The sequence below is a fragment of the Leptinotarsa decemlineata genome, unplaced genomic scaffold (assembly GCF_025532065.1).
Source record: "Leptinotarsa decemlineata unplaced genomic scaffold, Ldec_3_MD MMD2_tig00026369_RagTag_RagTag, whole genome shotgun sequence".
NCBI classification, from domain to species: Eukaryota; Metazoa; Arthropoda; class Insecta; order Coleoptera; family Chrysomelidae; genus Leptinotarsa; species Leptinotarsa decemlineata.
In genome coordinates, this window is record NW_027412709.1 from 5,247,695 (window position 1) to 5,261,901 (window position 14,207).

Genomic DNA, 14,207 nt, shown 5'->3' on the forward strand with positions numbered 1-14,207 from the left:
ATTTTCAAACTCATACGTTAAACTCCTTATAGGATGAAACTGCAGTTACGTTAGTTACAAATGAAAGTTGTAAAAAACAGAAAGTTTCAATTCTCCATGATGATTTCCTACCACGTAATAACGGCTGCATCCATCAATTTATCAATATGTGTTGTACTTTGATCTTGCTTAAAACAAATCTATTGAAGAAAATCAAATTTCCGTACATTACTGAATTGTTGTGAAAATGATAGGTGAGGATTCTTGAAAAACTCAAATTTTCGTGTATTTTCACCTGAAATCGTTTAATAAAATTATTATTCCATTCACTACTTGAAAGTGTGACATATTTCTTTGAAATACTGAATAAAATCTAGACTAGCAATCTGAAAAAGGCTGTGTAACACTTATTATTGTGCTTATAAGATATGTTATTTCCAAGAATGAAGAAGTTATTTGGATTGCGGCCATGATTTCCTCAGAAATTCAGACTCTTCAGGTGCTTGTAGAAATTCCAAACGCACATTATCTTGTAGGCCACGATTACTGAAAAAAAAAAGACGGATTATTTTTTTAGATTCACTGTGCCTTGTACATCTTATATGTGCTACATATTCCATACTTATATGAAGCAATCATTATGAAACAATTTTCATCGGCTAGGGAAGTTTCGTGGTGGCCGTGGTAGTGGACAGATGTGCTAATAACGTCCGCCCACAAAGAAGATATGCGGATGCCATGTGCTATCGTGGGGATTCGTTTTTTGTTGTGCTAGTCCATTGTATTGGTGAAGTTCAAGGGCCCCTTTATTCACGCCGCTATCCAGGCCGGGGTGTTTCGCATAACCACGTGAAGGGGCTATGTATGTGAATTATAAATCCGAAGGTCTCCCGAAGAGAAGGCGACCCAATTAATATATATTTGAAAAAAATCAAAAAAATCATTATTTTTCATCATAAAAAGTGTGACTTAAAAGGTGTGGCAGCATTGCTTCGAGCAAGACCGCTGCGCCCCCTAGACGAATTTAGAGAAGAAAAAGAAGAAGAAGAAGAACTGAGAGCTAATCTGGGTACATAAGTACTATCACTCAGGGGACGACGGATGGATTTTAATCTGGGATTACACCGATATCGATAACATGAGCATTTCGGGCATGATGAGTTACATACGGAATCTATACTAATATAAATTTGAAAGTTTGAGGGAATGGATGACTTAGATGAAACCTTACATAATGAACACAACTTATACATCAAAATCACATATAGGCTACAATTCACAAAGGTTTTGTGTAATTTTGGTCATAATAAGTTATAAGTGAGTCGAAAAAATTCTTGTTCCCTTGGCGTGCGCTGCCTATACCGTTGGAGTTACATGCAGATCATCTATAGTAAGATTGTTTATCTCAAATAGTCCGGGATAGCATATATCTACCTTTTATGTGGTAGCGACGGTATGCTCAACATTAAAGGTCCTTCAGACTAGATGAAAATGATTCGACGTTTTCAAACCATTCCCGAATGGCTAATGTGATGAATCATTGTTAGTTTAATGTATAAGTTCAAAAATGTCCATATAGGATGAAATTGTAGTAACGTTAGTTACGAATAAAAGTGGTAAAAAAACATAGAAAGTTTCAATTCTCTTTTCTTCATTATGATCACATTGTAGTGAATGGTAAATGAACGAAATTCCTTTGGGTGGGATGAAATTAACTGAATGTATGAGTGTGTTTTATGTTATTCTATTGTGACGAAGACATGAAGTTGTAAAGTAAGAATTAACTGAAATGTTTTTGTGAGATATCCGGAAAGATGTTGTTGACATATTGAAGATAGTTTTTTTGTCCCGAAACTTACAGAATTACATTCGTAGAACGATTGCGAGCATATACAACGCTTATCTGTCTTGACGTATAAGGCTGCGGGCACGAAAATGGCGATGGTCATCCGATAGCGAAGCGAAACGATGTGACGCGGCGGAAAGGTAGCGATATATACAACAACATCAACAGAATAGGTGACGCGTACGAAATGAGCGGTGCTCTCGTGTTCACACGAAATACATATCCTCATCGCTTCGATTCACGTCACCCCGCAGTCGCCATCGCGATTTTCGTGCCCGAAGCCTAAATTTCAAGTTTTTCAATAATATAAATCTCAATGCGGCTCGTTGAATTTTACGAGTGTTACTGGCACGTTGAATATATTATGTATCATTATATTAAAGTTCAGAATTTAAGTTATTCCAGGTGAAATATTAACAATGAAAACGCGTCAATGAGAGCTCCCCTATAACATTTTTTATTTCGATTATATCAGAGCATCTCAGCATTTCAGTCAATGATGTTTATATTCCAACAATAATTGCAGACAAAACTTCACATATTCCAATCTTTCATTATTTCTGAAAGTTTCCAATCATGATGACACACTAAATAAAAATAACTATATTAACTGGGTCCCTTTCCATTCTATAGTTAATCAATGGACAAAAACGATTCTATAGTTACTCAATGGAAATAATCAAATTGCAAACATTCAGATATGATAAAGTATTGACAATTAGAAGTTGGCCATTGAATTTATTCAACTACTATTACAAGTTTGCACACATTTACAGTGCATAAACCTAATTTGGATAGCTAAGTATTTTATTCTAATTGTTTTTCAGCACCTCGAAGTTGTTTATGAGGGCATAAAATTCAGGATTCAGCATGTTTTTTCCAAATAAAATATTTCTTTCTGATAACTATGATTGCATATTGGATATTTTGATCGATGTTGGCATCTTGTCGATGTTTTCATTATATGTTTATTATGATAATCACCTGCATTTATTTGATTTACATCCAATGTAATCATTAAGCACAAACCCATTTTCACCTCCCGCATGTATTATGATCAGACGATGGCCTTTACTATCAGGTTTTTTCAGACCTTCCATGATAACACGTGTGTGTGTCTTCATATGAATGAAATGTCAACACGTTTCTCTGTAGATCCGCATTTTCTTGAAGAATTTTATCTTGAGTAATCGAATAGGTAGGTTGGCATTCCATAATATTTTTACCTTTTCTTTTAGCTTTCCCAATCGAAATTCAAGCTGCTATCCTGTTACCCTGACAGTAGGCTCGTATGATAGTTCTATTGATTTCCCCAAGCTTGGAATTATGCATCTGCATAAAACTTTCCAAATCAGCCTTATCCATCACAATGTTGACATATTATTCATCTCTGATTTGCATTTTCTTATACTTCACATGCAAACCTCTGTGGCTTCAGATACTCGTTCATGAACTTTCAAAGTTAATAGGCAATAACGGTTACCATTTTACTAATTAATACTATTACTTCTTATCTTCGTGAAAGTAATTCTTATTTCATGTGCCGTTGCTTCCACTTGCATAAATCTTGTTATTCAGTTTACTGTAAGAAAACATTTCCAAAAACAACAAATAATTCACAGTTCACCAAACCGAATAGTTTGTCCACGTACTGTACTAACACGAGCTCCCGCATCACTCTTTCAGCTGATCTACTGCGCATCCACTATTCAGGCGCAGACAGACTTGCCAAGCTGTACATAGTTATTCCTTCACCAGCCAATCACAGTCGTCATCCTTTTATCATTCCCCGTTTTGAATTTGAAGTGTCTGGAAATAGTGGAAGTATCTACTGGATGTCAGTAGAATACGACTATCGTAGTCGAAATGGCGTATTCTATTGAAATTTGGATCTACATGTCGAAACATTTTGGTAAGTGCGCTTACTAATCCAACTAGGGAAAGGAAGAAAAGCATCTTGTAGTGTACTTTCAGAGTATCATTTTTTCTGTACGTCAGATTTCAAATATCGATAGTTACCAGGTTACCAGATTTTATCTACCACTGACCCATCACATTGAAAAAAGAGTAGTGAAATAGTGAACTTTCGAAATTTCGAAATGCGAATATACATTTATGATTCGAAAAATCAGGAGTACCTTACCAGTGTACCTGTTAGATGTTTTCTTGAGAAAAGGGTTCCAATTTCACATTTTGATTATATATAACTACAGTTGGGAGTTCAAAAACCTTCAGTTTTCACCGCTGTATTTTTTTATATAATTCTACTTACGAACAATTATGATTCCAAGAAGCATGTGTCCAATGATGAAAGGCGTCATATTCAAACTGGTATGATGAATAATAGCTGTCAGAGTAGCCAAGATGTAGACACCAAGTGCTATAGGATTCAATATCAACCATGGTGTCAAAAGACCCGGACGATTCTGAAAAAACAATAATCATGCACGATTCATTGTGTTTTGCTTCATTTATTTTCACTTTGGATGATGAACAATTTTATAACAAATAAGATACCTTCATCAATTCATCTTAATTCAATGCTAAATCTTGATTGTTGTGAACCATTATTCACATAAGTGAGTCCATTGATTTTCGCTGATAAGAATCACACATTGAGAGAAAAGACTTCATTGAATCTAAAGTATCTGTTATTGAATGCATTGATTGAATATGGACGACAGTTTTATTTAACGAAATAATCCATTCATATCCTAAATGTACTCATCGTTTGTTTCCTGAATATGAGACAAAAATCTAGAACTTTATTAAAAAACAAGTTTTTATGTTATATGTAATACTATTCATAAAATATCTTCAATATCCTTGAATAGAGTTTATTGAAATTTGATACACTTATTTGAAGTGATAAGGTGCCAATTTGAACCATAGCTACATTGAAATTATTAGGTCAAGTAGCGTCTCAATAATATTGAGGACAATGGTATTTCACTGTCTTGTGTTTTGCAGTTCCAATTCTTCTGGAATGAGGAACTGATAAAACAATTGTTTTGTCTTTTGTATTCACTGCATGTATCCAGCCTTGTTTTCTACAACAAATTTAAGCTACTTTATTTATATGAAAAATAAAGTTTTTTGGCATCTTAGAAAAACTTGCCCATTGGTTTCAAAGTGGGTATTCACATTTCTACCCCATTCATTATATTCAAATTTCACCTAAGTGATTTCCATTGTCTAATATAATATAAGTTGTACCAGACTTTGAATAAACACCAAGTCTTTTTTACGGAAAAAGAAAGATAATCGCTAACACCGCACCACAGTAAGCCCCCTCACTTGTATGGACTACCCAAAATCCACAAAAAGGATGTTCCGCTCAGACCGATCGATTGTTGTCCAAATCGAGTACCCATTTTTTTTAAAAGGAGTTCACGTATTTATACGAGTCGAAATTAATTGTTGAGTTTGATATTCTCGCTCATCATCATCTCAACGACAACTATCCTTATATCTCTGGATTGAACGTGCAACACCTAAAATTTGGCCAGCTCGCAGCCCTGAAATGAATTCCTCAGATATCTTATCGTGTGTCTATCTAGAAGTCTTTGCTGATGCAACTTTTTTACTGGATGTGAATGACTCGGGGATCCAGTAATTGCAATGTCATGAGGAATATTCCAGGTATTTTCCAATGTGTCAGACCAAATATGTCTGTTGAAATCTGTTTTGTCCTCAACTAGCAAACCTCTATGGACCATAACCCTCAGAAGTCAAATCGAGCTGAAGATTAACGAGGTATCACCATTCAACGTGCGTTTCCTAGCATAATAAATGACAAATCAATTGAAGTTGTATATTTTATCAAAATGTGAACATTTTCATCTTCTATTATAAAAATGGTTCATTTTCTATATTTGGTTTTTACACAAAATCAAAATTATCACGTTTTCATCTCCCACAAAAGTCTAATGGAGATAATTTCATCAATGAAATTTCTACACAAAAGGCAGCGGTGTACTTTTCCCCCACATAATATTGGCTGTGGTGCACAACGAGACGTCACTGGACCTGATGAGTTCAATTTAGTCCGAGCAAAAATGAACTCCTTGTTAATTGAACTGAATATTTTGGAATATTCATAATATATCATTGAAACGATTTTTTTCAACTTCAAGGACTTGCGTCTCAGAAACTTCTAATTTTTCTCAGTTGTTTGGAATATCAGCCCAATGATTGATTTGAGTTCATAAAATCTACGAATTTTTTTTCAGCATAGCCCACTGACTAATAAGAAAGATTTTCTTCCTTGTTCAGAGGAATCGGGCAAATTACGGATATGCAGTTGGTTAGTACCTAGTCCACTAGATGGAGTGACATTTTGTGATGTTCGCTCCAGCTTCGGAAGAGGAATGAAATACTCTGAAAGAATTCCGATTTTCAATTGTGGAATATCATTGACTTTAGGTCGATGATTACTATCTTGCACTGATGAGTGGCTAATAAGCCCGAAACCGGTCTGCAAGTGTGCCCGTTCCATAATTGAAGGTCGACTCTTTCAGTTGCATTGCCAATTGCATATGCAGGACATTTTCTGTGGAGATTCCTGCACTGACGCCTGTCGGATATAATCCAACGCCCTTCGTGGTATTAGCCAGGGGAGTAGTTGTTTTCTGATAGGCGTCAGTCCATTAAACCTTCTGTGTAGGTATATAGAGACTGGCTTGAAAGTTTTGAAGTTCATTTGCTTTAGATTTGTTTACAGCCAGTCTTCAAGCATAGCCCACTGACTAATAAGAAAGGTCTACCATAATATTTTGAATAATATCATTCTGCCGACTGTTATTTCCATTCCAATGTCGATACAAGGTGAATATTACATGTTATTCATAATTGAAGTAGGTTAAATTTGGGTTCATTTTGACAAAAAAAAAAGGGAAAACTTTCAGGATGTACGAAATAGTTTTTTTTCGAAATAACTCTAAGAATAACTTCTTGAAATATCTACTTGATACTAATAAACACTCTGTAAATCACGAAATGAAATGAATGAATGGAATTCTACTGGAAACGTCTTGTTTTGGTTCCACTGAAAGCAACAGGGTGTATTGAGCAGTTCTTTAGGGAGAATATAATAATCATTAGCAGTGATTATTTTCTCAACGTTTAAAACCCAAAAAGCACCAAGAAACAAAATCTTCAATTAGGATGTTGAATACATATAGAGATATGGGACTCCATTTGGCATATTTTGGCAATCAGGTAATTCAACAAAATTTTCAACACGGTTTTGTGGTATACTGTTAACATCTAAAGTGCGGGATAGATCAACGGCCCACTTTTTGAAATTTTTGCTATATTTATACAACCTGTAAAAGCCCTTGGACCAAATTATCACACACGCCATATGGTTGCGAAGTGATTCCTTAGTAATGATACCACCACTATCCTTCTGAATGGAGAAGTATTCACGAAAACTCCAGAGAACAAACCATCCAATATGTTATCATCATTTGCCCTACAATGGACGTGATGGTTATTTTTCTGCACAAGACTGATTGTTGATAGAAATAGTACTATGACCTCTATGATTATTATGTGAATGATCTACTGACTGGTGCTGCAAGCAGCTTCATCGGACAAGAACCTGGTCATTGGCATCGCTTAAAGCTTTGCCAATGACAGGATTGACTCTCTCCAAAGCTTTTGATCACCCTTTGGAGCTTGATACCAAACAGTTGTTGGACTACAGTAGAGATGAACTACGATGTCTAACAGGCCTTGTTACAGGTCACTGTCATTTGAATCATCATATGTAGAGACTCGGACTGTCGGAAGACAGTATGTGTTACCTCTACACATACTTTGTGCCTGCTCCGCTGGGGACCGAATCAAGTTTTTAGAGTTCGGCAGAGCCGTACGCTCACCATCTGACCTGAAAGACCGGTCACCATACAAACTATTCGGCTTCGTTAAAAAGCTGGGTTTATTTGGTCGAGTGTGAATAGGTGTGAGCCACAATAAAACTTTGAAGTTTGCGATGGAGTGTCGAATAGACCCACCCACTTTAGATCTAACTTAACCTAACCTAACTGACTACGAAGTTTTCAGTATTTTTGATAGAGGTGATATTCCTTTGTCTAAATGACCAAATGATGTTCTCTTCAACTTCCAACTAAGTATTTCATTTTGATACATTTATCAATGTTGAAAATTTCACACTTATGTTTTGGTGTCTTTCTCTTCCAAGAGGTACTTGGTTGAAAATTTGTGTTTTTTCTGATTCTGCACTGCAGACATGGTAATATGAATAATGCGCAAATGTTTCAACCAACATCAATTCAATGAAGATGTTTTATCGAAGGGGCTATTTCACAAGCTCTCTGCGATGGCTGATAAAATTCCGTCGACGATTATCTGAATTTGAGTTTTATTATGGCTGCTGGTAAGTTTTGTGAAACATCTCTTTTGGAATCTCTCCGCCACTAACTAAAATATCTCCCGATAGTTGAGTTCTTGAAGTGATTAAATTTGATTACGAAATATTCACAAAAATTCCACAAAGTCCAGAGAACTGATCACCTAATACTTACAGTTTCAGCTCCAAATATCAGGAAAATGGAAAACAGACATTGAAGAGCACTTCCAACGGATATGATGATGAGAATTACCTTCAGAACTGAAAAAAAAAGTGAAATGAGACAACTTGTATATTAAATTATTGAATGTGAATGAAATAACTTTGACAATGACATATTTATATTTAATGTGGATTTTTTATGTATTAATTTGGGAAGTAGAAGGCCACAAAATTTCTTCCTCGATATGTATCAATTTTTTATTTGTATGCATCATCCACATTTATCGATATCAAGAAATTGTTTTCGCTTCAATATTTTCACTTAGTGTACTGACCAGTAGGTAGGTATATGATGACTACTGCTCGAACCAATCAGGAGAGATAAAATTGGACCGCGACTACTCAGTCGCGGTCCAATGAAGATATCACATTTTTTACAGAATCCATCGATAATCGACATAGATAATGTAGGACATTCATGAATGGAAAAATATGAAAAAGATACAACGAAGCCACCTTCGGTTCATATTTCATCTCCTTCAATCTTTATGTTACGATGTTCATCACTTCTAATATCTCATAATCGATTTATTCCACTTCGTTTTCTGATGTGCTCAGGATTGACACATTTTCAGTGAGATTCACACTATTTCTCACAGTTCGGCAATCATACAAAATGACAACAAATAATATTATAGCTCGTAGATCTATTGCGCAGTAATCAAGCCAATCAAAACCGTAACTCCCCTAATAGGTAGGCGAACTTGAGAGCGAGTGTTGTAATGAATAACGACACTAGAGGTTACATTATCTCAGAAGAAAAAACACATAAATACTGCAAAAACTTCCGAGAAAGACGGTTTGCTATCGAAAAACTACATGAGGGGAAAAATTTCCACTGCGGAGAGAGACCCCACTCAATTTAATCAACTATGGCGACGTCCAAACCTGACCTAGTGCAAATATATTTCATGTTTCATCAGAATCTTATATGTTTCCGGGACAAGATAGACATTTTGTAACTAGATCCTTCCTTCGGATCTCCTGCATCATAAAATATTTCGGGACCATGATGGATGAAAATTACTGGACACTGGACTATTATTTAAATCAAGTTGTTCGTTGAGGACAATAGAATTGGGATTTTTCTTTGACCTGTTTATTTCCATAGATTCCAACGAAGAAGTAAAATAACATGACTGACCTAAGACCTAGGACCTACGATACATAATATACCGATGGTTGAATTTATGATAACATATGGTTTGGTGACCGTAGTTGAAGCAAACGATTGCAGGTGGAAGGACTTACTCTTTTGGGTATGAGGAAAGCAATGAAAACTCTTTTGAGAGTTCATCCTTCACATCTAGTAATAGGAATGTGAGAGTGAGTCAAACTAGATAATTCATCTTGTCACAGCAGATCAAACAAAACAAAAGTGATGGAATGTGTCGGGAAACGAACATGTTCTTGAATCACCAAAATATAAATCCAATACCAACTTCGCGAACAAAGCCATCAATAATGAAAGGTGAAGAGTGAACAGTAATGCCGGGGACTCGATCGGCAGAAACACTTGGTATACAGATAGGTTGGAAACCAAACATAGAACGTAGGCTGAAATCCACGAGAAAACATGTACATTTCAGTTACCGCTCAGCGAATTCACATCAGTCTTTCAGGCTGAAATGTATACAATATCACAATGCGCATGGAACAGACATTTCAGGCTCCAATGGAATGACTAGATTGATATTTTCCCAGACAGCCAGGCTGCACATGGGTCATTATTGAACCCAAAACTGATTCGAATCTGATTCGAATCGAATGGTCTGGGAATGTCGTGGAAAACAAAGAAAATTGACGGACAGGAATAAAATGAATCTTTTCTGAATGTCAGGACAGTCAGATATCATAATCAACGGAAAAACTGTGCTAGACACGGATCATTATCCTCATATATAGGACCAGTAACAATGGTCGATGTACCAAAATCTGAAAAGAGTGTCTATATGGAACATGGAGATTACTGAGAAATATTTTCGTAAACACACTTTATGAAATATTTTTTTTAACAAATCACAAATAATTTCATTCCATTGAAATTTTTCGGACTCGTCGTGACCAATTCTTTGTTTAAACAGAGAGTAGACTAATAACTTTACATATTTCCAAGGCGGGTTGCCTGTCCTTGTTCATATTCCACTACCTGAACCACTGTGCATGCTGTTTTCAGCGAGTGTATTGGCTTGGGATGTGAGGGTTGAGCAAACCGGCCATCGGATGCCTGCTTCCACGTAGCCACGCTGGATACGGGAATGACAGGATCACTTGTGGTTCTGTTATTTCCTAACTGAATGGCATCCCAACGATGGCTTAATCCTAAGGTGTGTGTATCCGTGCCGAGAGGATAAATGACACTGAGCCTATCAGCTGTCTCTACGGAACCTTCGAGATACCGGGCGCCCTCTCGTCGTAGCATCGCCTTGTCACGGTAATGCGGAGCTTTGCCGTGATTGACCTTCTTTCTCTAGCTACTCGTGGGAGTTTTATGGACAGAGTAAACTCAAAAATTCTTTCTGACGCTGAGTCTACAGAGGAGATGGATGCCGAGCTTACGACTCCAACTGACCTCCCTGTAAATTTAGATCAGGAGCGAGAGCTTCCCAACTCTCCAACTCCTGATCCAATAACTGAACCTAAGAAAAAGGTTTGGACGACTGAGTCGTCTCCTAAAGAGCGGAGTATCTTATAAAACTGCCTTGCACCACATTCTTGAGCGGCGTACGCAGAATCTATCTCAGGTGGAGGAACAAACCCCCCATGAGCAGGTTAGAAAACGTTTGCGCTCAAGTGATGATTCACCAGAACCAGAGGCTAAAAAGTCCTGCACGGTTGAATCTGCGCCATCGTTAGGTGTACCTGACATGCAAAAACCCGCATACGTAGGAATCTTGCAACTAGACTATTCGACTACCTCATTAACGATAAAACAGCAGAGCATAAACTTCGTGCCTGCCACGCTGGGGACCTAAAGAGTTCGGCAGAGCCGCACTCTTACCATCTGACCTGACAGACCACTTTCCATACAAACTAATCGGCTTCGTTGAGAAACTGGGTTTATATGGTCGAGTGTGAATAGGTGTGAGCCACAATAAACCCCTCAGGGTTGCGGTGGAGGGTCGAATAGATCCACTCACTTTGGACCTAACCTAACCTTTCATTATTACAAAGAAAATAATCAGTTCAACATATCCATGTCGATACATCGATCATTAGTCAAATGTTTTTATCAAGAATAATTTCTTCACCAAATTTACTGTGAAAAGAATGATCGTGTGACTTCAGTTCCTGTACGGGTTGAATTTTATAAGCACTTACACAAACACCGTTTTACAAAATTTTCTTTGAAGAGGATAGACACAAGTTCAATTGAGATATTTGAAACATCATCTACACTACACTACACACTATTAATTGCTCATTGTTTTCATACTGACTGTATCTTATAGGATGCGTATTATTGTTGACACCACAAACAACTTGAAAACAAAAATTGAGGACTGTAAATTTAGCTGTAGAGAAAAAAATCGCTGAACTGCAACATGTGTTTCGCTCACAATAGCTCAGTCAAGAGTATGAAAACGCTTGAGGAAGCTATCGTATAGAGAAACACGTGTTGCGGTTTTGTAAACTGTCCAGGTGGAAATCTCACCGTGTAGTGTTACTTGAATGAATTATGGATTTTCATCAAATATCGGCAATTCCATCATCACAATTATGACGCTGTCCATCATTTTGAAAACGGATATCAAACATCTCTTTAACTGGAAAGCCTAATCTCAAAAAAAATTCAATAATTGTTTTCAATTTCAATTTTCATTCAAGTTTTCAACAGAAGGGTTTTGCCTTGCCCTTAAAACGGACACCTTAAATAATACTCACTAGTCAAGTCTGGGACGATGGACGGATCGGACATGTCTACCAGTTCGTGAGGATTTTCAGCATATGCAGCGGACAAAACCAAAAACATGAAAGCAATTATACTTTGTACGACTCCAATTATGATGGTCCCATGTTTCAAGCTGAAGCCGCAGCAGTTGGTCATTTGAACTCCCATTTTCTTATCTGAAAGTTGTGCAAGTAACTATTTAAAAAATAACAACGAGCTGTTTAAAAACAATTGTAACTGAATCTTTACGGAGAATATTTCTAGAACAACAAACTTTATTTGGATTTTGATAACTCTAATGAACTGAAAGAAATAATAGCTTTGCCATGACATAACGTCGGTAATAAATAATATTGAACAATATCTGTGCTTTCTGATATTTCAGCAAAAAAGTTTCAATACATATGGGTACAATATAGTTAAAGAATATATTCGAAAGTTTTGACTTCGAGTGTCTTCTTCAAATTAATATATGATACTTTCGAACCCAGAAGGATTTTTTTTGACATTGAGAGAGTGAAATTGGTTCATAGTATAAGTAGAGATGCTGAGTGAACAAATTTAATGAAAACCAACAATATCTGAAACATAAAATAAAAAAGGCATTCTGTAACCCAACTCAAGCACTGATTAGCTTTGACAAATTGATATGGTTGATTGTGCTATAAACCTGGGAGTCATTATGGATGAGAATCTTGGGTTTGAAAAACATGTGAATGAACTAATTGGCAGAGCATATGGATGTTTCAAAATCTTTTACAGTAGTAGACAATATTTATCGAGGAAAATCAAATCGATGCTTTGAGAGACCTTGGTTTTATCAATGTTTAATTTGGCAGATTGTCTGTATGTTCCGAATGCCACAGTTTTTATGGAAAAAAGGACACAAAAAATACCAAATTCTTGTTTGAGATTGATATTCTGTATTCGCAAATATGAAAGCGTTACCCATACTTTGAAAGTTATAAACTGGTTGAATATGGATAAACGGATGTTGCTACAGTCCGTAAGCTAATATGATGGTATAATTAAAACTAAAATACCAAAATATCTCTGTAATGAAATTAAATTACGAAGCGTTGTACATATATTGAACTTGAGGTTTGAACGGCTTTTAACACCCTCTTTGCATAAAACACAACAATATAAAAGATCTTACAGTTATCAGATCTCGAAAATTACCAATGAAATTCCGAGCAGTTTGAAAGAGATGACGGTAGATAAGTTTGGAGAGAATCTGAAAATGATTTCATTGATGAAACAGAACACCCCCCGATAACTATGTTGAGATTTTCTTTCATTTATATACTTTTCCGTTGTAGGGCGCTTTATTAGGTTGACTGGAAGAGCAGCTAGCTCAAGGCTGAACTCCGCCTATCGTCAATAATTACTTACTCACGTTGAAAAAAATTGAAAAATAATTTATTACGTAAAATGGAAAATAAAGTCACTAGTTTTATTATCATTATATTCTCTGGATGTTTTCAATAAGTATTATCACATTTAAAAACTGAAATATGTGTTTGTGTCTGAAAGTTACTTTTTTGCATGATCTACACCATGTATAGAGTTAATTTTTTGAAAATGATTGCTTTTTTCCTTTCTTTGGAAGATTTCATTTTTTTTATAAAGCTTTTCTTTATCTGAAATATATTCTAATGTTACTCGAAACGGTGTTTTTCAAGGCTAATATATTTTGAATAAATCTATTATTTCGAAAGAAACGTAAATTAATTTTTTTTTTTATAGAATTCCTTTGAACGGTGGCGTAGATCGATACGAGATGTTCATTTTTCCTTTACAATGTTGTCCGTTGTGCTATACTCAATTCTGTTTTATTTCACTGCATTCAGACTGAGAGCCTAATTACATATTAATTATTAATCTTAGCT

At 36.0% G+C, this 14,207-nt stretch overlaps 1 protein-coding gene across 3 annotated transcripts in view; it reads right to left on the bottom strand.

Moving 5' to 3' along the window:
• Positions 1 to 257: 257 nt before the first annotated feature.
• The window catches only part of LOC111510121 (uncharacterized), a 32,302-nt gene continuing 18,352 nt past the window's right edge, over positions 258 to 14,207 (bottom strand). For 2 of the 3 annotated variants that reach the window (XM_023165994.2, XM_023165992.2), the window contains exons 2-5: positions 12,309 to 12,491; positions 8,377 to 8,462; positions 4,098 to 4,251; positions 258 to 525 (exon numbers count right to left, since the gene is read on the bottom strand). In XM_023165994.2, the coding sequence (XP_023021762.2) occupies positions 458 to 525; positions 4,098 to 4,251; positions 8,377 to 8,462; positions 12,309 to 12,483 (483 nt within the window). In that variant the 5' untranslated portion in view covers positions 12,484 to 12,491 and the 3' untranslated portion in view covers positions 258 to 457. Of the gene's footprint in view, positions 526 to 4,097; positions 4,252 to 8,376; positions 8,463 to 12,308; positions 12,511 to 14,207 lie in introns of all 3 variants that reach the window. The other variant, XM_023165993.2, reaches the window with a different exon arrangement.